This window comes from Lepidochelys kempii, chromosome 3 (assembly GCF_965140285.1).
Source record: "Lepidochelys kempii isolate rLepKem1 chromosome 3, rLepKem1.hap1, whole genome shotgun sequence".
NCBI lineage: Eukaryota > Metazoa > Chordata > Testudines > Cheloniidae > Lepidochelys > Lepidochelys kempii.
Window position 1 is genome coordinate 84972997 of NC_136382.1, and position 23426 is coordinate 84996422.

Genomic DNA, 23426 nt, shown 5'->3' on the forward strand with positions numbered 1-23426 from the left:
AACTGCTTAGGAAAAAAATGATTATACCTTTCCGTAACTGTTGTTCTTCAAGATGTGTTGCACATGTCCATTCCACTGTAGGTATGCATGCAACTTGTGCACAGTTATCAGAGAACTTCCGTTCAGCAGTACCCACTGGAGAAGCGCAAGTGCCCTCTGGTCCCTGATGCCACTGCACACAGATATAAAGGGTCACGTTGCCCACAACCTCCGTCAGTTCCCACTGGGAAGACTCTGATAGAGAAGGGAAGGAGGGCAGGTTGTGAAATGGACATGTGCAATATATCTTGAAGAACATGTTATGGAAAGGCAGATAACCGTTTTTTCTTCTTCAAGTGATTGCACATTTCCATTCCACTGTAGGTGACTCGTATGCAGTTCGAACTGGAAGTGGACTTGGAGTCTACTTGAACAAGGATTGTAGCATCATTTATCCAAATCTGGCATCATCTCTAGACTGATGAGAGATGGCATAATGAGAAGCAAGTGTATGGAATGATGACCAGGTTGCCACCAGATTGCTACCCTACAGATATCCAGAATGGGAACACAAGTGAGAAAGGCTGCAGAAGTCACCTGAGACCTGGTCAAGTGACCCATCATTTTACTTGGAGGTGCAACATCAGCCAATTGGTAGCATAAACCAATACAGATGAAAATCTAGGCAAAGATCCTCTGGGTGGAGACTGGGTGGCCCATTACTCTATCTGAAATCACGATGAAGAGTTGAGATGAAGACCTGACTGGTTCTAGTCTGATCCTGGTAAAAAGCAAAACTCTTCTAACATCTAGAGCATGGAGTTTTTCTTCTTCTTTACTTGAATGGGGCTTTGAAAAGGAAGTTGGTAAAAAAAATCACTTGATTCATGTGAAATTTGGAAACCACTTTAGACAAGAACTTAGGGTGAGTCAAAGGAAAACCTTGTCCCTAAAGAAAATTGTATAGGGAGGCTCCGATTCTAAAGCCTACCCAATTTAGTCTCTAAGGTGCCACAAGTACTCCTTTTCTTTTTGTGAATACAGACTAACACGGCTGCTACTCTGAAACCATTCTAAAGCCTGCAGCTCCTCTACTCTCCTGGCTGAGGTTATAGCAACCGAAAGCCATCTTCATAGACAGGTATAACAGAGAATAAGTCGCTAGCATCTCAGAAGGGGGACTCATCAACTTAGCAAGCACTAAATTCAAACCCCACTGTGGAACCAGGTTATGAACCTGAGTGTATAATATGAGCAAACCCTTTAGAAATCTGATGGGCGTATGGTTTGAAAAAATTGATCAGTTTTCCACAGTAGGGTGGAAAACTGAACTAGCTGCCAGATGGACTCAGATGGAACTAACAGTGAAGATTAGCTCTTTCAAAAGCAACAGATAGTCCAAGATATGGCAAATCGGAGCTTGAGCTGGGAGGATGCTTCTTTGTATGGACCAGATGCAGAATGCCTTCTATTTAGTAAGGCAAGTAGACCTCGTTGAATGTTTCCTGCTATTTAGCAGCACCTCCTGCATCCTCTTAGAGTAAACTCATTCCGAGGTTGTCAGCCATGACGCATCCCTGCTGTCAGGCAGCTGGTGTGAAGGTTGGGATGAAGGAGGTGGCTGTGGTCCTGGGAGATCACATCCACATTTCTCGGGAGAAAGAGCGGAAGTCTTACTGATAGGGCTAGTAGAGTCAAAAACCAATGAGCTATTAAGAATAAGGTGAGTGGAATCTTGCTTGGATAAGACTTTGGGCAGGAGAAGAATGGAGGGAAGGCATACACCAGAACTTTTGACCAGGGATGGAGGAAAGCATCTGTCAGCGAACCCAGGCTGTGACCCACACGGGAGCAAAAGAAAAGATGACATTTTTTGTTTTCTCTTGTTGCAAATAGGTCCACTTGGGCAGTTCTCCACCACTGGAAAATGGAACTGGACACATTTGGTTCACATTCACATGGTGACCTGCGAAAGACCTGCTCAGGCAGCCTGCCAGAGTATTTTGAACTCCCGGAAGGTAAGCAGCTTTCAGGTTGATGGAACTGGCAATGCAGAAATTCCAAAGGATTGCCTCCTGGCATAACTTTGTCAATCGACACCCTTCCCCAGTCCATTGCTTGTTTACATAGTTGATAGCTGCTGTGTTCTCTAAAAGTACCAGCAAATTTCCACTTAGGTGCTGGGGAGACAAAAGGCTTTGACTCTGAATGGGACCTAAGTGAGCTCCCCAACCTAGATCTAATGCATCTTGTGACTAGGGTGAGTCTGTTGAGGAAGGGCACAGGGAACTCTCTCACAAACATTCATAGGTTCTACCATCAGTCTAGGGAAGACAAGACCTACGCAGGTACTTGAACCACCATGAGTATATGTTGGCAGGCCAGTGAGTACACTGAGGCTATCCAACTCTGTAGATATCTGAGATGTAGTCTGGCATGCTGCACCATGTAAATGCATGCTGCCATGTGTCTTATAAGTTTGAGGCAGTTCCAAACTATGGTAACAGGGTGCACCTTTAGATCTAAAGCAATGACCTACATTGTTTAGAACCATGGCTCTAGCAGGAAAGCCCAGGTCTTTGTAGAGTCCAGGATTGCCCAGTGAATTCTATTCTTTGAACAAGAGACAGGATGGATTTCTCTGTATTGATTAGAAGAGCCAATACATCAAAAGTATAATGTCTATGTTGGAGGGTACCTGAGACTTGGTCTGGTATCTTACTAGCCAGTCATCCAGATAAGGAAGAGGAAGTTACTCACCTTGTGCAGTAACGGAGGTTCTTCGAGATGTGTGTCCTTGTGGATGCTCCACTTTAGGTGTTGATGTGCCCCACTGTGCTCGTAGCCAGAGATTTATGGTAGCCGTGCCCCGTTGGGTTGCACATGCGCGGTCCCCATCTCATGCCGCTTCAGGTGGTTAACTGGCACTGTGCGACCAATCCCCCCTCTGTTCCTTCTCTACTGCACTCTGGTGATAGAACTCTGAAGCAGATGGTAGTGGAGTACCCACAGGGACACACGTCTTGAAGAACCTCTGTTACAGCACAAGGTAAGTAACTTTCTCTTCTTCTTCGAGTGATGTCCCTGTGGGTACTTCACTACCTGGAGAACAGTGCCCTCTGATGGATGGAGGGGGCTTTGGAGTTGAAGTAGTAGCAGATGAAAGTACTGTGTGACCAAATAGGGTGTCGGAAGATGCATGTTGTTGCAACACATAGTGCCGTGTAAACGTGTGTGGTGAGGTCCAGGTTGCGGTCCTACAGATTTCTGAAATCAGAACATTGTTGAGAGGACTGATATGGAGGCTGATAGATTCCTGGTAGAATAAGTATGAATCCACATAGGGAGTTCTCATTCATGCTGGAGATAACAGTTTGATACAGTCTGATATCCATTTAGATAGCCATTGTTTGGAAATAGTGTTGCCTTTTGATCGTTTGAGTGAAATGAACAGTTTTGGAGACCTGCAAAAAGATTTTGTTCTATGGATGTAAAAGACTATAGCCCTGCTGACATCCAATGAGTGTAGTCTAAATTGTCATCTGCCCGTATGTGGTTTCAGAAAAAGCGTCGGTAAGTATATAGGTTGGCTAAGGTAAAAGGATGAGACAACCTTAGGTAAAAACTTAGAATGTGATCTGAGAGATACTTTATCTTTGAAAAGGATTGTATCAGGTGGGTCTGTCATGAGAGCTGCTAGTTCCCACACTCTCCTGGCAGATGTAATGGCCTCTAGGAATGCAACCTTCATAGAGAGGTGTAATAATAGGTAGCCACAGGCTCAAAAGGGGCCTGCTGAGGGTGTGGAGGATTAAGCTGAGGTCCCATGGCAGGTTAGGGTTCCTAACTTCTGGATAGGAGCGGGAGAGACCCTTTAGGAAGTTTTGGAATCTAAACTCCTTTAGGAAGTGTTTAGTAAGTGGATGTGTGAAAACAGAGAATCCATCAACTTTATGATGAAATGTGGTGATGGCTGACAGATGTACATGGCTTGAACTCATGGAGAGGCCCGTTTGAGTTCCAGTAAGTGATCTAAAATGACAGGTAAGGGGGCTGACAGAGATGTAGTCTGTTTGCGTTGGCACCATGAGTCAAATCGCTTCCACTTATGTACATATGTGAGTTGGGTAGTTGTCCTACGGCTGTTTAATAATATTTTTTGTACCTCTGAGGAACATGTCATTTCAGATCCTGAGAGCCATGTAATAATCAGGCTTTGAGATGAAGACTTTCGGGATCTGGATGGATGATGCGACCTGTGTCCTGTGATAGAAGCCAAGGCAGAAGCGGGAGTGTGCGTGGTGGACAGACCACCATGTGGAGAAGGTAAGGGTACCATGTTTGTCATGTCCATGTGGGGGCTATTAGGATTACTCTGGATCAGTCTTGTTTTATCTTGTGGAGTACACAGCTAGGAGGGGGGGTGGGAGGGAAGGCATATAGGAGGGGAGCGTTTCACTTGATGAGGAAGGCATCGCCCGGACAGTGTCAACCAAGTCCTGCTCTGGAGCAGAACTGGAGGCATTTGGAGTTGTGTGGTGGCAAAGAGGTCTATTGTTGGGAACCCCCACATCTGAAAAATATCTAGGATTACCATGTATTCAACTCCCATTCATGATCTTGATAAAACTTCCTGCTCAGGGTATCTGCCATGATGTTCTGGCAGCCAGGTAGGTATGATGCTATAACATGGACATTATGTTTGATGCACCATTGCCAAAGAGGCATCGCTTCTACATATAGGGAATGCAATTGCACTCCCCCTTGTCTGTTTATGTAGAACATACAAGCTACATTGTCTGTGAGAATCTGTACCATTTTGTTTTTGATTAGTGATAGGAAGTGAGAACAGGCATTTTGAACTGCTTGTAGTTCCAGCTGGTTGATATGAAGATGGGACTCTGCCATAGACCATCGGCCCTGTATAGAGTATCCATGGTTATGGTGAGCAATGGTGGATTCTATAGTAATGGCACCCCCCTGCTGACGTTGTCTAGATTGGCCCACCTTAATAGGGAATCCCTGACTGTATTGGGCATGATGATGAGCTTGTTTATGCTGTGCATGTGTGGGACATAATTTGTCTGGAGCCATACTTGTAGATACCACATGTGTAGTCTTGCATGTCAGACGATGAAGGTCCTGGCGGCCATGTGGCCTAGGATTTGTAGGCAAGTTCTGGCAGACACTTGTGGGCTGTTCTGTACTGTTGAGATCAAGGCGGTTAGAGTCAGAAAGCATTTTGTTCATAGGGAGGCAGTTGCTTCGAGGGAGTTGAGGTCTGCTCCAATGAACTCCAGGCATTGGACAGGTATTAGAGTAGACTTTTGTATGTTTATGTGAAGTCCTAAGCTGGTGAACGTATTTATTGTATGTTGGGTGGAGTCTATGGCTATCTATAGTGTTGATGTTTTCAGCAGATAGTTGTGTAAGAAGGGGAATATCATGATTCCCTCTCTGTGTAGGTAGGCAGCTGTGTCCTGGAGTTAGGTTCCAAAGAACTTCCTTTTGGACCCCAGCTTGAATCCTGCTTAGCTATACCTTAACCAATCATTTTAAACTAAAGTACTACAAAACAGTATTTTTCAACAATCCTAACCCATTATGAAACAATTCTTTAACCAATCATACCCCACCACCTTAGTTGATTTAAATCTTGCAAAGTTAGTTACGCAACAGACCGAAACAATCAAAGAATCAGACAGAAACCATACAGATAAACAATGGAGAAATAGAGACCAAAAAGGCAAAATAATAAAGTATAGATTTCACAAGCGCAACTGTTGATAAGTGATTCCTTGCCAGACAGAATGCTATCAAACACAGTTTTCTTTAACCATCTTAAGATCTGTTTCTTTATCTGGCGATGGTGGGTACTATTAGGACAAGAGCGCCTTCTTAATGGCTCAATATTACATTGTTTTGGAAAGGACCTTACAGAAGGTCTGAAGCTGTTGGGAATGCTGTGGGCTTTCTTTTTGCTACTAGTTTATGGATCTCCAGAGACTTAAGGGTTGCCCTTGAATCCTTAAGACTATGAAGTCTCTCTTCTGTTTTATTGGAAAACAGTGAGGGACCTTCAAAAGGAAAGTCCTGAATTGATTATTCAGGCTGGCTGATGACTGCTGCCAAAATGAACACTGCATAGTGACGGAGAAAGCCGTAGCTCGAGATGCAGTCTGCCTCATCCAGGTTTGCCTGCAATGTTGTCCAGGCAGATAATTTGTCCTCCTCCACTATTACAAAGAACTCCTGCTTTGTCTCACCATGATGCTTGTCTTTGAACTTCAGGATATTACCTCATACGCTGAAATTGTAGTGACCGAGCAGAGCTTGCTAGTTTGCAATCCTAATCCTGTGGAATAAAAAGTTTCCTCCCAAAAAGGCCTAGCTTGTTTGCTTCCTTTCCCTTTGGAGTAAGAAGCCTAGAGTCCCTGACTCTCTTTTTCACTGGCAGCAGCAATCAACAGGAAGCCTGAGGAGGGTGGTTGTAGAAATGTTCAAATCCCTGAAAAGCGACATAATAGCTCTTCTCCACCCTTTTAGCAACTGGAGGCAGAGAAGTTGGAGTCTGATATAAAATCCTGAGAGACTGCAGGATAATCTCATCAATAGGGTGAGCTACCCTAGAGGGGCCTTCAGAGGCAAAAATGTCCATGCGCCTGTGTGATCTTTCCTGTACCTCTTTTGTTTGGATATCCAGAGCTGCAGCCATCCTCCTCAACAAACCTGGATGAGCTCTGAAATCATCAGGAGGGGGAGAGGTAGACTCATTCACTACTCCCTCATCAGGTGATGAAGAAGAAGAGGCTAAGTGTGTTGAGAGGTCCCTCCTCCAATTCCTCTACAGAAGACTACTGAGCACATGGTTCCATCTGCATGATACTGATCTTAGTACCAGGGGAGAGAAGATGATGACCATCCTGCAGATGCTCCTGTGCCTAGCTGATGTATAGAGGTGGGAAGGGAGCAGAGAGGCTCGCTAATCTGGAGGGAAGACCCTAGGGGTCCAACAGGGCCATTGGTATTGAGGTAGGACTCAGCTATGTGAGCCCACTGGCTCTTAGAATGCTGAGGCTGTGATTGGTACCACGGCAGGCAGGCACCCTACTGGGGCTACTGGGCATGCTTGGGTCACAAAAGATTCCACTTCAGAGTCTGATGAGGAGCCCCTTCCACACACCATGGGGGAACTGACCCCATTAGTACCAGAGAGCCAAGTTCTGATTCTGGAGAAGGAGATACTGGCAATATCATTGCTGGCTTGCCTCTAGATGGAATCCTATTCAGAGGTGCCATGAGAGAAGAAGTGGTCAGTACACAACAGTGCTCTGGGGCTGAAGTTGGGACTGTAGAAGTGTGTAGTTCCACCAGTACTGTGCAAGGTTCCTGAATCCCAGGAGAAGACGGCACTGATGGGTTATGGATCTCCCTGACTATCTCAAAAACCTCAGGCGTTGACAGCACAGAAAAGGGGTCCTGTGTCTGCACTACCGAAAGGTGTGCTAGTCATTCAGAGATTGGTCTCAGTGCACCCTTTCTGGTTCTGGATTCAGCAATCCCTCCTGGTTTATAGACTGCTCCTGGGAGTGCGACTTCTTTGAGCACCTTTCTGAGTCCATGTGTCCACTCAGAGCCTTTGTAGTAGACTTGGAAGACCCCAGTACTGAGTCTTTAAGAGACTTATGCAGTCTCTTCTTAGGCACCAGTGATGTGGATCTGCCTGTGGACTCCGTCAGATCAAGTCTAGCACTCCTGACTGACTTGGATGTTCTTGGCACCCATACAGAGTGGGAAAGTTACGACAGTGGATGAAGCATAGACTTCCTAAGCAGGTAGTCAAGTCAGGCAGCCCTGTCCATTTTCGATTAGTATTTGAAACCTCTACAAATGTGACATTTGTCACTTAAATGAGCCTCTCCCAAACAAACACTTAAGTCAGCTGAGGTGTGAGTTATTCACTGGCATAGATCTATTACATGAACAACAGGCCTTGAAGCCAGGAGAACAGGGCATTACTTTGGTACCAAATTGGGTACCCAACTAGGCACTGGTAACCTACACTAAAAAATACTAATCTAAACTTATTCTTATAACTATTTACAGATATCCTATACAATACTAAAAACTTACACTACAGGTATTATATGCACTAACAAAGGGAAGATAAGTAGAGACAAAGATCACAGCTCCAAAAACAACAACCACCACCACCACCGCTAGCAGTAGGAAGGAACAGAGGAGAATTGGGGGCAGCGTGACCCTTTATACCTGTGTGCAGTGGCATGAGGCAACATAGGCCCAATGGGTACAGCTGAGGGAAAAGTCTCTGACAACTGTGCATGAGACTTGCGCATATGTACAGTGGAATGGACATGTGCAATCACTCCCAAATTCTAGCTGTTTCTATGCATTCCATCTATAGTACATACATTAATTTCCATCTTCAATAATTTTAATATGTTGATATATCTGTAAATTCTGAGATGTCCTAGGTACCACTGAGGGCCTGACTGGTTCCACCATCCTTACTCGACATAATGGAGGGTTGCTGAAATGGACCCTGAGTAATTATATTAGATAAAGCTCCCACCATTTAATCATATATATCGCATATGAAATTGCTTGCATGTCTTACAACACATGCAAATAGTGTCAGGGAGAGACTAAGGACTGCAGAATTGGCCCCAAAGTTTATATCAATTACATGCATGGTATATATTTACCTGAATTATATTTCAGACACTTATGGGTTAGAGTGTATTAATCAGTATTACCTGATGATTCACCTTCTTGTTCTGAAGAATTGTCAGTCTTTTCTGTGTGAACATAAATATTAATACCTATTAACAGTGCAACACTAATTCATTTGTTTATGTATAATTTAGTTAATTATACCTTTAGAATGTTTTTACATAACTCATGTTTACACAGCTCCAACTTCCATTCCTTCACAGCTCACATCCCCTACACCCAAGTCATTCCCTACCCATTCCTTCCTAATACCCCATATCCTAAATCCATTACAAAATATAAAAATTTAGATAAAGTCAATGGCAAAGTATTGTAGCTGGATTGGTTGTGGAGGATTATGCAGGTGTGTGAATTGAGTATGTGGAGAAGATATGAAAGAGATAGAGCTGGGTACTCAGCGTGTGTGAGTTGAGAAGGAGTATATGGTGTGGAGGGATTGGTCAGTTATGAAAGAAAACTAAGCTGGATTGTGAAGGCTGTGAGTTGAATGTGAAGGAAGTCTGAAACTGGCATGGACATGTGGAGATTGTAAGGAAGGATGAATCAGATGTGTGCCTTCTGGAAGCATAAGAATTGCATATGTATAAACAAAATAAAGTCATTTGAAGTATTGCTAGTGTATGCACCATAGCCCTTAGTACTTTTTTTCTTAGCCACCTATGAAAACCTCTTATGCTGTAGAAAAAAAAAAGTGTATGGAAACTCCAGACTTTTCACCAAAATGCATGCCTAACTCTTATCAAAGTCAATGGGATTTTTTTGCACATGGTAGAAATGTAGCATTAGTATCAAGAGTACCTAACCTCCTCACTGCTTTCAGAACAGACTGCAAAACTCCCATTTTCAGTTTAGCTTTTCCGCAGAACAACAAAGAAGGAGATTTAAAATATTCTGACAATGGAGACGAGAAAAGGAGAAAGGGAAAGAAATATATTTTCTTTTTTGAATATAAGGCACTTTGATAGCACATAATGGTTGTGGGACAAAATAGATAAACATTTCTTTTACCTTTGCTGGTGTCAGATCTTGTAACTCTACTCTGATCTTCCATGCTTCTTTCTTCCTCAGGCATAGTGGTCTCACTTTCTTCATATTCATCTGTTTCTTTGTAACTACCAGTTTCTTGGGCATCTATTGCAGCTGTGAAATATCATTACATTTACAGAAGTCAGAAGCATTTACAGAAGCATAAGACAAAAACACATTTCTTTGAAATTACTTCTTTGACCCTAATTTCAGTAAGTATTTGTCCTGAATAAAAACAGAAGCAAAGTACCTGAAAAAGTTAAAAAACAAAAACAGAAAAAGCATTTAAAAACATTATACTGCACACTTGACGTGAGAGTCTCAATAATCTTGATAGAGTGCAAGGATTCTAAATATTGTCAAACTTATCGTTTTGGTTTTTTTGGAACACAGAATGTCCAAGAAATATGATGCAACTGCTGGCTTCCTTCCTACAACTCAGCATGCTGGTAGCCTCTATGAAGCCAAGAACAGGAGCAGCAGGGGCTTGGACAACAGCAAAAGAGGAAAAACACAATACCTGCAACCACTGGTCTCCTCCATGAAGTTAGAAATACCACCAGCCACCTCCATCATCCCCTCAACTCTCTTGTGTAGAGACATCATTTTCCCTCCTCAATTTTCTTGACACTGTGATCTGACAAGAAGAGGGTGCCTTTTGTACCCTGTTCTGAAGACCTTTCTTTGTGTGCTGTGCTATGACAGCTTTGCTTTTCTGATCCCCATGTGCATTATGGCCAAAAAAGTAGAGTAAAGCTGTCAAGAGCTGCAGAATTGGAGGTTTGGGATCATACTGGAGGTGTGAGCCTTGTGTTCTCAGCTGTGATGGGCATAGGGAGATCAAGCAAGAGGGGACTGATATCTGTGTGAAAACCAATTGTTTAATACCTATTAACTATCAAACTAGTTCATCATTGGGTCTTATTTAAAAGCACAGGGCAGTGGCTAACAGTTACCCTAGTTAGCAGCTCTTACTGTTTAGTACAGGTTGGTGGTTAACAGAATCAGCATGATCCATGTTCTAACCATGGAGGTTAACTTTTTTTGTAGTGGTCAGAAGTGGTAGGTGACTCAGCTATCCTTGTTCTAGTCAGTCAATGTGAGTTCCATGTAGAAAGTTTGTAGAAACACACGTCACACTGACATTCTTTAGCTTCATTCAGTGCACAAAATCATTAAAAAATGGAGGAGGAGAGTGAGGCAGAAGATGATGGAAGGATATAGGACATTCTCATTAGTGGGTTGATATCTCAAAACCTTCAGGAAAGTTCATCCAAATTTGAATGGATGTTTTCATTGGTTACTTAATGTACTCCTAAAAAGAAGAGAGGGTTACTCATCTTGTGCAGTAATTGAGGTTCTTTGAGATGAGTGTCCCTGTGGGTGCTCCACTGCAGGTGTCAGTGTGTCCCTGTGTCATAGGTCGGAGATTTTCGGTAGCAGTGCTTGGTTTGGGCACGCGTGCATAGTAGTCATCTTGTGGTGCCATTGGCACTCCATCTAGCGCGTGCATGACCTGCCCCCTTAAGTTCCTTCTTTACCGCAGAGCTCTTTTAGCGAACTCCGAAGTGGAGAACACATATCTCAAAGAACCTCAGTTACCGCACAAGGTGAGTAACCCTCTCTTCTTCTACAAGTGATGTCCCTGTGAGTGCTCCACTTCAGGTGATTGTAGAGCAGCGTCCCACTATGGAGGGAAGAGGCTTCAGATTTGCGTGTGTTGTTGCAGAGAGCACAGTAAGACCTATTACAGCATCTGACATAGAACTTTGAGTGATGGCATAGTGATTTGCGAAGGTATGCACAGAAGCCCAGGTAGCTGCCCTGCATATGTCAATTAGAAGTACATTGTTCAAGAAGGCTATAGACATTGCTATGGAATGTGTGGAGTGGTATTGTGTGGGGGTTTTGTGTTATGCAGTCGATAGCAAAGTTGGATACACGTAGAGATCCATTTGGATAGTCTCTGGGTAGATATTGTGCATCCTTTGGAGCGTTCTGTTGTGGAAATAAACAGCCTTGGAGATTTCCAAAAGGGCTTGGTTCTGTCTAAGTAGAATGCTATGGCTTGCCTGATGTCTAGTGTATGTAGAATGGCCTCTTGTGAGTTTCCATGTGGTTTGGGGTAAAATGTGAGGAAGTGCATCGGTTGATTTATATGAAAGGATGTTGATATTTTAGGTAAAAATTTTGGGTGTGGTCTCAATGTGATCTTGTCCTTAAAGAATATGACATGGGGGGGAGGTTAGCCATTAGTGCCCCATTTTCACTCACTCATAGCTGAGGTGATCGTGACCAAAAATGCGATTTTCATGGATAGACGAAGGAGTGAGCAGTTTGCCAAGGCTTCAAAAGGGGCTCTGGTGAGGCATAAGGACAAGGTTTAAATCCCATGTGGGTGTAGGTTGTCAGACTTCTGGGTAAATGTTCCGTATGCCAGTGAGGAAGTGTTTAGTGACTGGGTGTGCAAATAGGTAGGTTCCCTCACATGTACGGTGAAAGGCTGTAATAGCCACTAGGCATACTTTAATTGAGCTTATGGATAAGTCTGATTCCTTCAGTTCCAGTACGTAGTCCAGTGGCGCTGTGACTGCAGTCAACTGTTTTGGTTGGCACCATAGTAAGAATCTCTTCCATTTTTGGAGATAAGTATTGTGAGTTGTGGATCTCCTGTTATTAAATAACGTTTCACTCATTCTGAGCAGACTAATTTGTAGTATTAGAACCACATAGGAGTCACACTTTGAAATGAAGTTTCTCTGGATTTGAGAGGAGTATCCTGCCTTTGTTCTGTGAGAGGAGATCCACCCACAGGGGAAGAGTTCGTGGAGCACAGACCACTATGCGCATCAGGTAAGATTACCCTGTTTGTCCGGGCCACGTTGGAACTAATCAGTATGATATGGGCCCTGTCAGTCTGTATCTTATGAATTACTTGTGAGATTAATGGTATCGGTGGGAATATGTACATGATTGATGCATCCCGGGTGATAAGGAAGGCATCCCCCAGTAACTGGGGTCCCAGTCCTGCCCTGGAGCAGAAGAGTGGGCACTTGTGGTTTATTGATGATGCATACAGGTCTAGAGGGAAAGCCCCATTTCTGGAATATTGACTGGAGTATTATCTTTATTTCCCATTTGTGCTCCTGGGAGAAATGTCTGCTTAGTGTGTTCTGGCACCTGGGGAGGTAGGATGCCGAGATGGTAATGTTGTAGAGTATGCACCAGTTCCATAGTTTCATGGTTTCAGTGCATAGTGAGTGGGAACAAGCTCCTCCTTGGCAATTGATATAGAACATGGATGCTATGTTGTCAGTCAGTATCTGGATTGACTTGTTCCATCTGTAGTACACCAGCCCTACAGTTGGTGAGCTTGGTAACCCCAGCTCTAAGGCAGTCCCCCAGGTGGACAGCCCTCGAGCCAGGGGCCCTGTAACCCGTGATCCCAGCAGCCTGCTAGGCAAGCTGTAAGGAGTGGAGGAAACATGGAACTGGGAATAATTTTTTAATGGAATAGCAAAAATTTCTAGCAAAACTGAAATGTTCACCTCTAAAATTTTGATTTTGTAGAAACTGAATTTTGTGCTGGAAAATCATTCTGATGGAAAATTCTTGACCAGCTTTAGTCAGAACAATATTTTGAAGCTCCTTAGTGTATAACAATCACCCACAACTCTAGAACATTTATATTCAGTGTTCCACTTTGCCATTTCCCTCATTTAATCCCCAATGTATATACACATTTAGTTAATATTTAACATATGACTTCCTTAATATTCTAATTACAGTTTTTCTGGAAAAGATTCTGGCTTGAAAATAAAATTGTGGAAAAGTACACAGCTTAATACTACATAGCATAACCATAGAGTAGACATGGCTGGGTAAAACAGTCAAGCCCAAAGAGAAATCCCATGCTTTGTGTAATTACTTTCCAGAACAAATTTACAACTCTATAACCATGATACCATTTATATGTGCTGATAGGGAGTTTAAAACATTCCCAAATAGTAGCTGTTTTATTTAACTAACCTAAAAGCAAACAAGACAGCCCAAAAAGCTGGGAAACACCTTATTCACCTTGCTCTTTTAACATTTTTTCTACTTCCAGCTTATTTTTCACTTTTGTAATAGCAACATCTATTGCAGCAATACGAGCTTGCTCAATGATTTTTTCCTTTGCTTTTTCCATACATGGTTGAGTAAGTTTGTCCATATCAAGAACCTAAAGAAAGTATTTGAAAACATAAAAATAAATCTGAATAATGAAATCTTAATAAAATGTGATACATAGGTAAACATATGCATAGATTCAGGCACAGATAACCCAATTCTGCGATCAGTTACAATAGTGTAAATTTGGAAAAATTGCACAGATTTCAGTGAAAGCGGCATTTGTCTCATTGTTTGTTTGTGCAGTGAGTAATTTTCAAGTTATGAATTTTTCTTCTCTTATGTGCAAAAGATAAGACACAGACTCCTCACACAATTAATGTAAATAACTGACATGTTCCCCATAAGGGAAAACTTAGGAGTACCATAATTGTAACCTTCAAAATAGGTTACTTTCCTGTAACTAGATTTCACAAAGTTACTGCATTTTTTTCCACAAATCCATACATTTTGAATGTACACACTAATGAACCACTAAGAACATAAATCTAATTAAATGGTCTCAGCATCTCTCTGAAGAAGAGATGTAGGGGGAGAGAAGTGTAATCCAACCCCTGCAATGTGCTGAGTGCCTGCTAAAAACCCTCTAACCATTAAAATCAATGGAAGCTGTGGATACTTAGCACCTCTCAAACTCTGGCCTTGTATAGTCAAGATACAAGATTAAATTTTGTTTCAATTTTCTCTATATCCTCCAATAAGGGCTGTCTATGCTCATACAGTCACAACATTTATACAGTTAACATAAGGAAAGATATTATACTAGTAAAAATAAATTGCTGTCTGACAGTATTAAGGTATACTACACTGCATAGTAAACCAGAGTTCTGACTATGTTTAAGCTCAACCCCTCTATGGTCCATACACAAAGCCCTCTAACACATGCCAGTATCCTCTCACAACACGGGCGGGTGGGCTGGCTCACCCAGGGGTATAAGTATGAGCCCGTTTTCTGCTGTAGCATGTGTCTAAGCCCACCCATTTAGCAGTGAAGATAGCAGTAGCAGAAGCCCATGTTCTAAGGCTTGTGTTCAATCTGCCAATGCTATCCCACAATTCTTTCCTCCAACTTCCCATGTGATTCCCTTGAACTGGAAGCAACCTCCTGGTTCAAATACAGCTCCTGGGCATTTAACTCTTCCCTTTCCATGCTGACTGTTCGATTGTTAACACAGTTATGCCTTGCTTGTTGCCCACCACCCAGCACACTAACTGGCCAGAAGAACACGCCAAGATACTGGCCAAGATGTGGTGTGAGGGGAGCAAGATCCATTACTTTTGCAGGAGTACAAGAAATCTGCATGTTTATGAAGCCACAGTAAAGCGGCTGGTGGTACGGGGGATCCACCAGACTGGTAGTCAGGGCTGGGAACAGAGTAAGTACCAAAGGACTGCCTATTGCAAAGTGAAGGATGGGAATGGTATGTCAGAGAACAACTCAGCTTGCTGCCCCTAGTACAGCAGTTCTCAACTGTGGTCCACCGTTTGTTCAGGGAAAGCCCCTGGTGCACCGGGCCGGTTTGTTTACCTGCCACGTCCGCAGGTTCGGCCGATCGCGGCTCCCACTGGCTGCAGTTCGCCGCTCCAAGCCAATGGGTGGTGCGGGAAGTGGTGCGGGCCAAAGGATGTGCTAGCTGCCCTTCCCGCAGCCCCCATTGGCCTGGAGTGGTGAACCGCGGCCAGTGGGAGCCACGATTGGCCGAACCTGCAGACGCGGCAGGTAAACAAACTGTCCCGGCGCCAGGGGCTTTCCCTGAACAAACTGTGGACCACAGTTGAGAACCACTGCCCTAGTACAAGGAATTTGACCGGTTGTTGGAAACCGCGCATAGCACAGAGTCTACAGTCCTGCATGACAGTCTGCTGAGCAGGGATGGCATGCTTATAAACCCAGGAAAAAAGGAAGCAAAGACAAGGGACACTACTGGAAGAGAGCCCGGAGTTGCACAGAACAGACCACAGTGCTGCCGCCTGGCTCAGATCAGGCTACACAGGAGGATTAGATATCCTGGGTCAATAGTTGGAGGACCTGTTTGGGGATGACCCTGGGGAGCAGTCTGCAGAGGAAGAAACAGCACAATAAGCCCTGGAGCCAGAACCTGGTAGGTAGCAGTCACCATTCTTAGTGTTATTGCTGTTAAGAATGGGAGGGATTTCCAAATTATGCCCAATATAATTGTCATTACATGCTGGGTGTGTGTGTGGATTTTGATTGTGCTGAGGCCAGTAGCCAAACCATTTTTCTGAACCACCTCAGCCTGACACCACTTGGGATGTAAGATGAACTCCGGGACTGGAAAAAAAATTAAACAAGCAGCAAGCATTAACTTTTTACTAGAAACACAGTTCTTGTTTGAAAGAGGTTTGGGGTATTAGCCTTCCGAAGCACAGATTCTTTTTTTTTTTTTTTTGCATGTACAGTTCTGTTAATAAGTTGGCTATGCCAGAATGCCCTCCTGGCACAGTTGTAGTCTCCTGTGCTGCCTGGATTAATCAGTCCTATTTGCAGTGGTGGATGTATTTAGTTTCTGGGGCCACTGTCTGGTCATGGCATGCTGTCTGAGTTGTTGCAGTTCTTGTCGGGGGGGGGCGGAGGTTCTGGTCTGGAGCCACTCCTGCCTGGCTAGCCCCTGGAGTTCTGCTTCTGAGGGTCTCCTCCCATCCTGGGGCCCTGGGCGAAGGTCACTTGGGGGTTGCTTGCTTTGTTGGAGGCACACTTTCTGACACTATTCAGAAGAAAAACTAATGTTCCTCCAATACCAGGAGATACTGGATTGTGCTATTCCAACCAAGGAATGCTGAGAATTTTCAGGAAGAATGGGGAGCGGATCACGCTGAAGCAGATTGTTTCTTGGTGCCCTTCTACTATGGCCTTTAAGGGGATGGTCTCCTGAGTCACTGGTCCCAACAATAGTGGTGACCCATCAATCATCTCCATCAGGTCTGGTGCAGGTTTCGGCAGGAGGGAGATCTGCAGGGTTTTGGCTCCTTTAGCAACTATAAAGTTGGCAGCAGCCCCACAGTCCATCATTGCTAGTTGTGGGGGGATATGCTGCACCTGCCCCAACTCCTGCAACTGTAGAAACAACTGGAAATGCAGAGAGGTACCATGGTTCCCAGATTGGGTTATGCTTGAAGACGGTGGGATGGTTCCAGAGCATGGAGTTCTGGTGATGCCCAGGCCAGACATGCCTACTGACCTGACTCATATTGCAGGGAGTGTGCAGACCCAAAATAGCTTAGCTGGATGTGTTTGTGGGCTCAGAGCACTTCGGGTCAAGTATTGCAGAATGGATAAACAAGTTCTCCCACAATACAACATAAACCAAGCTCTAGAGTCACTACACCTAGCAAGGGTGCTAAGAACCCAAGGCTATACCCCCCAGAAGGTACAGCATCATACCCTTCAGTGTACCACAATATAGATATGCTGGCCTAGATAAAGGGCAGATATGAGGTGTGTGTATCAATGCAAAGTACATGCTTGAAGATGAGCTTGGAAAGCACGGGTTTGCATGCGCAGGTACACAAATATTGGTCTACTATGCGGTATGGACATAGCCTTAGTGGAATGAGTGGGTGGCATGTATCACTGTTTGAGATCAGACATATCGATAGTATTCATATCAAACTGCTGTGACTAAAGACAATCTGAACAATATGTACTACATTTAAACAGAAGTGAAGAGCATATGTATGGTATCTAACATCCTTACTACTATTCAAATAACATTCTAAAATCTGGAAGTCTAACCCTACAAGTTACTTAAAATATTTATATATACCCACCTTTCCTTTATATTTATTTGCAATCCAGTTACAAAGAGTTGTTTTTCCAGATAATGGAGGTCCAAATACTAATACTTTACAAGGAGGAAGTGGCATAGGTGGTAGCAGATAGGGACGTGGATTCAACATAAAAGCTCTCAATGCTTCTTGAGATGAAAATAAATACATTTTACCTAGAAAACTTTTAAAAAATTGAAAAATATACATGGTTAATCTTAAAACATAGATCTAAACACCCAAATCATACCAAATTTTACTTACCTGACAGCTAAATCTGGAAGCCCCATTACAATGTTACCCTCTTTTAAAGCTACAGGACATGCTCGACCCCACCTGCTTCTACACCATCGGTATCTAGGTGCTATTATTTTGAGGGATGAAAGAGTCCGGAAAAGTTCATCCTGTTAATTAGAACAACAATAAAAGTATATGTACCTTTTCCCCTATATTTTGTATATGCCCCATTTTTTGTGGTTTATCATTTTGAAATATTTTCTAAGAAAGTAAGTATACCCTTTTAAAGAATTGTTGCATTGTGCTTAGTAGCTATTTTAAAACCAAAATATGAATGTGAATTGTGAATGTGAATTAAGTTTTTTTCAGACTAGCAGTACTCCACTGTAAGGAATAACTATCTGAGATATTTCATTTTTGAAAATAACCCTGTTTTTTTAAAAAAAATGATTTGTAGTAAAAATGAATATATATATTTTTAAAATAGCATCAAGCACTAATAACTTACATTATATCTTCAGAGCTGGTATTACTAAAAGACTCAATAATAAACTAAAGGAAAGTTTAAAATGCTAATTTAAAGAGAGAAAGTGAGTCATAGCAGATTGGGAGAAAGTCTTAAATACATTGGGCAGTACAAGTAATCCCTAGCGAAGGAGATTTGTATTGGAGGGGCAAAGAGGAGACCAAAAGCTGAGGAGATGCAAACACCTCAGTTTTAGGTTTATGGAATGGAAATGCCAATTATGATATATTAATCATTTGACAGAACTATTTGCAAGACCTATCAAACAGAGGATGGGAAACATATCCATTACCAAAATTACTTTGTCTTTCTCAATACACAGGAACCTTACTCATTGACCAGTCACAGGATCTATTAAAGATGTATTCTGTGAAAATGTATTTTTTTCCTGTAAAAGTAACTGTAGTTAGGAAGGTCTCACTGGCAACTTTTCAAATCTTTGATGATTTGGTGACACAACAGGAAAGATCACTGTGCATGCTTATTAGTATAAAGGATGTCAAAGGATGTCCTACTGATGAGCCCTAAGATTTGTCTGTCTGTAAGACATCTATGTTCTCAGTTGTACATAGCAGGGACACACAGGACTTATCTTTTTCAGGAGACCTCCCTACAGAAATGACACACAATGGTGAAGATAGAAGAGGTCAGCACTATCTAGCTTATTTCTACTTTATTGTGGAAAGTAAAATGTGTCTGTTTTTAGGAACTGAGCACAGGGAGTTTTTATTTTTGTTTTTTATCAGGTATGTCACAAAGGCTCCAGGGGAAAATGGAAATGGTATGAAACCAGCCTGCTGATGGGATTTTTATTCTTTGACCAACATTTTCTTTCAACAAATCTGTTTTTATGAAGGATTTTCTCTAGGTTTTTTCAAAATAGGTCCAGTCCAAAGCCTTCTTAATCAGATCCAATACTTTTTACGATTAAAGGCATACGCTTCCCATACTTGTTTTATCTAAGAATATTTACTAAATTTCTGATCTGTACATGGGTAGGTGTGAAACTCATTTTTTTAAATCCACTTATTTGCCACATTAGCACACTGTAGATGCCCCCAGTGCTTGAATTTATAATCTTTGATGATAAAGCAGGGTGTTTAAAACAAAGTTATCATAGCAAAAGTACATAATATGAAGGATAATGCACAAATACTGTAATTACTGTAGGCAAATTTCTAGAAATGCAAATATCACACTTACAGTTTCCATCCCCTCTGAGAGCTCTTCTTCTGGGTTTTGAAGTCTGGTTATAAGAGCTCCATTTTGAAGGCCCATGGATTGAAGCCGGGTTATCACTGACTAAAGAAAAAAATTATCTTGAATAAATTAATATTTAATATTGTTTTTGTGATCTGAAAAGATCCTTGATGTGTTTGAAAATTATAACTTGGTATTTATATATTGCCACTATACACAGCATTCAGGGCCGTCCTTAGGATTTATGGGGCCCTATGCAGTATTATTAAACTGGTGCCCCTATGCCCGAGGCAGCAAAGAATACCAAATCACCCGGCCTGCCTCACGGTGGTGGAGAGTCACAGTTCCCTGCAGAGAGCCCAGTACCTGCCCCCTCACGGAGAATGTGTGGCGCTGACGCATTTGGCTCCGTGAATACATCCCCTGTCTAAGGAGATTGCAGTGTGCACTGAGTGTGCGGGAGCCAACCCGCTCTTACCTGCTGTCATGGGTGGTGGGTGAAGCTGCCGCTTGGGGAGGCTAGCTCCCCAGCCCACCTGTGACCCCGCCCATACTCCATCCCTTCTCTGCCCCAGACCCCTTCCCCACTCTGCCCAGGCCCCACCCTCTCCCCCACTGTCTCCCTCCCCCTCCCTGATCACTCCCTTCCAGCCAAATCCCTGAACCCAAATGAAGCAAATGACATTTGAAAAAACCACTCTTCTGCAATTTCTTTCTCAAGAAAATGCAGCATGTTTTCCACTGCATGCCAGAACAAGAAGACAGGACATGCAGAAGGTACCTAATTAAAAGCACTAAACTTGGGAATAAAAAATGTCAGTCACAGGTTTTCTGATACACCCTGAAGTTTGTCAAAGATTTATTTGCAAAAACTTTGTAGTAAGGGCAACTCAGCTGTCCTGCTGAATACAACATTAAATATAATGGAATACATGATGCAGCTCTTCTTTGTTTTACATTTTCTTAATCAGTATTTCTAAGCTGATTTTATATTTTAAATGTACTCTGAAACCTTCATAAAGTAATCATTGTAGATTACTACATATTTAACTCACTGAAACAAAGCATTATTTTAAATTAATCAGTCAGAGGTTTACTGTGTTCATAACAATGTTCATTGCTTTTAGAAAAAGGGAACACTAATTGACTTTGTGTGATCTCCATAACAATAGACATGTTTATGAAATTTCACCAACTTTAAAAAATATGTTTCCAAAGATTTTAGGCATAACAAAGGATTTTATATCTTACTAAGGTAATGATTTTGCTAGAGGGTCCTCTTAAAACTAGTTCATCAAATAGTCAGGAGTAAAGAAAGGGAAACTTGTTTGTCCAGCTATCTGGCAGGAAAGAGGTGTTGTCCCTTTAAGGGCTCTCTTCAAGGATTTCTTAGAGATCTGATTTTATCATCTTCAGCAACACACTAATGAAATATTTTAAAAGCAAATTTTAAACTAAGGTCCTGTAGACTAACATGTTCTGAGTAAATATTACAGTAATGCACAACTGTTTTTGTCAGTAAATTCAGAAACTCTTGAATGACTCTTTAACAGTTTCAGTGTTGTACTAATAGGTCTGGCAGGCTTTTTCACTTTTAAGTTACTAGATCCCCTCTGGAGGATGAGTCACCAGGCTGTAGGAAGGGTCAGAACAGGGATAGGAAGAGGTGGGAGGGTGGACACTATCATCCAGGGGTGCCCCAAATTTTCAGGTGCCCTACACAGCCATGTATGCTGCATATGCCTAAGGACAGCCCTGACAGCATTGCCCAGTAGTACAGCCAAGGGCCCTGTTACATATTCAGCAGAGTTCCCATTGGATGTTCAGTGAGGATAGACCATGCAGAAACCTCTTACTTCAGTCCTAACCTTTCTGCCCCTCTTCATAAAGTGAGTCCCATAATTGTAAATGGTCTAGAGCTGGGGATGGAAAGATAATACTGCAAAGGCTTTCTACTCATCAGCGTGTAGGTGATGCAAAGGGTTTTCATGGTGTGTGATGAAAGGGGTGAGGAGAGAATTGAAATGATTTCCCTTGGTGATCAGAATCTGTTTATAGACCTGGGAGTTAGTACAAGTTTTTGTTATTCATTAAGCAAAAATACATTAAAAAAAGAAGCCTGTCAATGGGAATTAACTGATATTATTACAATGTAGTTAAGATACAAGCTCCTGCTTAGGTACAGGAAGTATGCATGCAAATATTCTTGAGATCAAGAAAGCAAATTTTGCCATGATGAGCATATAATGAGCTTTACCATTATTCAGGGGTGGGTAGAAACAGACTGTGGGTATTATTATACAACTAGACTATCTTTAATATATTTATTCATATTGAATCTATTTTACTGTTTTGATATAAATTTGGGCTCCAATTCTGCAAACACATACACGCTTAATTTTATTACCATGAGTAATAAAATTAAGTACATCAAGACAAGTAGTAAAGTTAAGCACATGTATAAGTGCTTATTGGAGAGTGGTCCTAATTCGTATTCAGGGAAGTGAGAATATGGTGAAATGGCAGTGATGGAGTACTGTCCATGAGGTTGAAGACATTCCCATTTTTTTCATTTTACACCTCCCCCTTACTGCCCCATGTTGCAGCAACCACTTGTGTCGAGGTTCCTTCCCCACTCTGAACTCTAGGGTACAGATGTGGGGACCTGCATGAAAAACCTCCTCAGCTTATCTTTACCAGCTTAGGTCAAAACTTCCCCAAGGTACAAAATATTCCACCCGTTGTCCTTGGACTGGCCGCTACCACCACCAAACTAATACTGGTTACTGGGGAAGAGCTGTTTGGATGCGTCTTTCCCCCCAAAATACTTCCCAAAACCTTGCACCCCACTTCCTGGACAAGGTTTGGTAAAAAGCCTCACCAATTTGCCTAGGTGACTACAGACCCAGACCCTTGGATCTTAAGAACAATGAACAATCCTCCCAACACTTGCACCCCCCCTTTCCTGGGAAATGTTGGATAAAAAGCCTCACCAATTTGCATAGGTGACCACAGACCCAAACCCTTGGATCTGAGAAAAATGAAAAAGCATTCAGTTTCTTACAAGAAGACTTTTAATAAAAATAGAAGTAAATAGAAATGAAGAAATCCCCCTTGTAAAATCAGGATGGTAGATATCTTACAGGGTAATTAGATTCAAAAACATAGAGAACCCCTCTAGGCAAAACCTTAAGTTACAAAAAAGATACTCAGACAGAAATAGGTATTCTATTCAGCACAATTCTTTTCTCAGCCATTTAAAGAAATCATAATCTAACACATACCTAGCTAGATTACTTACTAAAAGTTCTAAGACTCCATTCCTGGTCTATCCCCGGTAAAGACCAGCTTATAGACAGACACACAGACCCTTTGTTTCTCTCCCTCCTCCCAGCTTTTGAAAGTATCTTGTCTCCTCATTGGTCATTTTGGTCAGGTGCCAGCGAGGTTACCTTTAGCTTCTTAACCCTTTACAGGTGAGAGGAGCTTTCCCCTGGCCAGGAGGGATTTCAAAGGGGTTTACCCTTCCCTTTATATTTATGACAACTTGTCTGGCTGAAGAACAGGACAGGACTCCCATCATTGCTCATCAACACCGTCTTTTAGTTAGGAGGAAAGTTGGCTATAAAGTGACATGAGAATTTAACTTCAACTACAGGGGCTAAGCCCACAAACTCTGTAGACCTTCTGGGAAATGAAAAACACGATCCAGAAATGTAATCCATGTCTCTCATTGCAATGCCACAAT

The 23426-nt window shown here is 42.4% G+C and overlaps 1 protein-coding gene across 1 annotated transcript in view; it reads right to left on the bottom strand.

Annotated features, from left to right (window-relative positions):
• AK9 (adenylate kinase 9) overlaps positions 1-23426 on the bottom strand; it is a 239386-nt gene that overhangs the window by 154215 nt on the left and 61745 nt on the right. Inside the window, 6 exon segments of the mRNA XM_073336992.2 lie at positions 8757-8798; positions 9742-9873; positions 13837-13981; positions 17719-17899; positions 17980-18119; positions 19682-19780. Coding sequence (XP_073193093.1) covers positions 8757-8798; positions 9742-9873; positions 13837-13981; positions 17719-17899; positions 17980-18119; positions 19682-19780 — 739 coding nt within the window.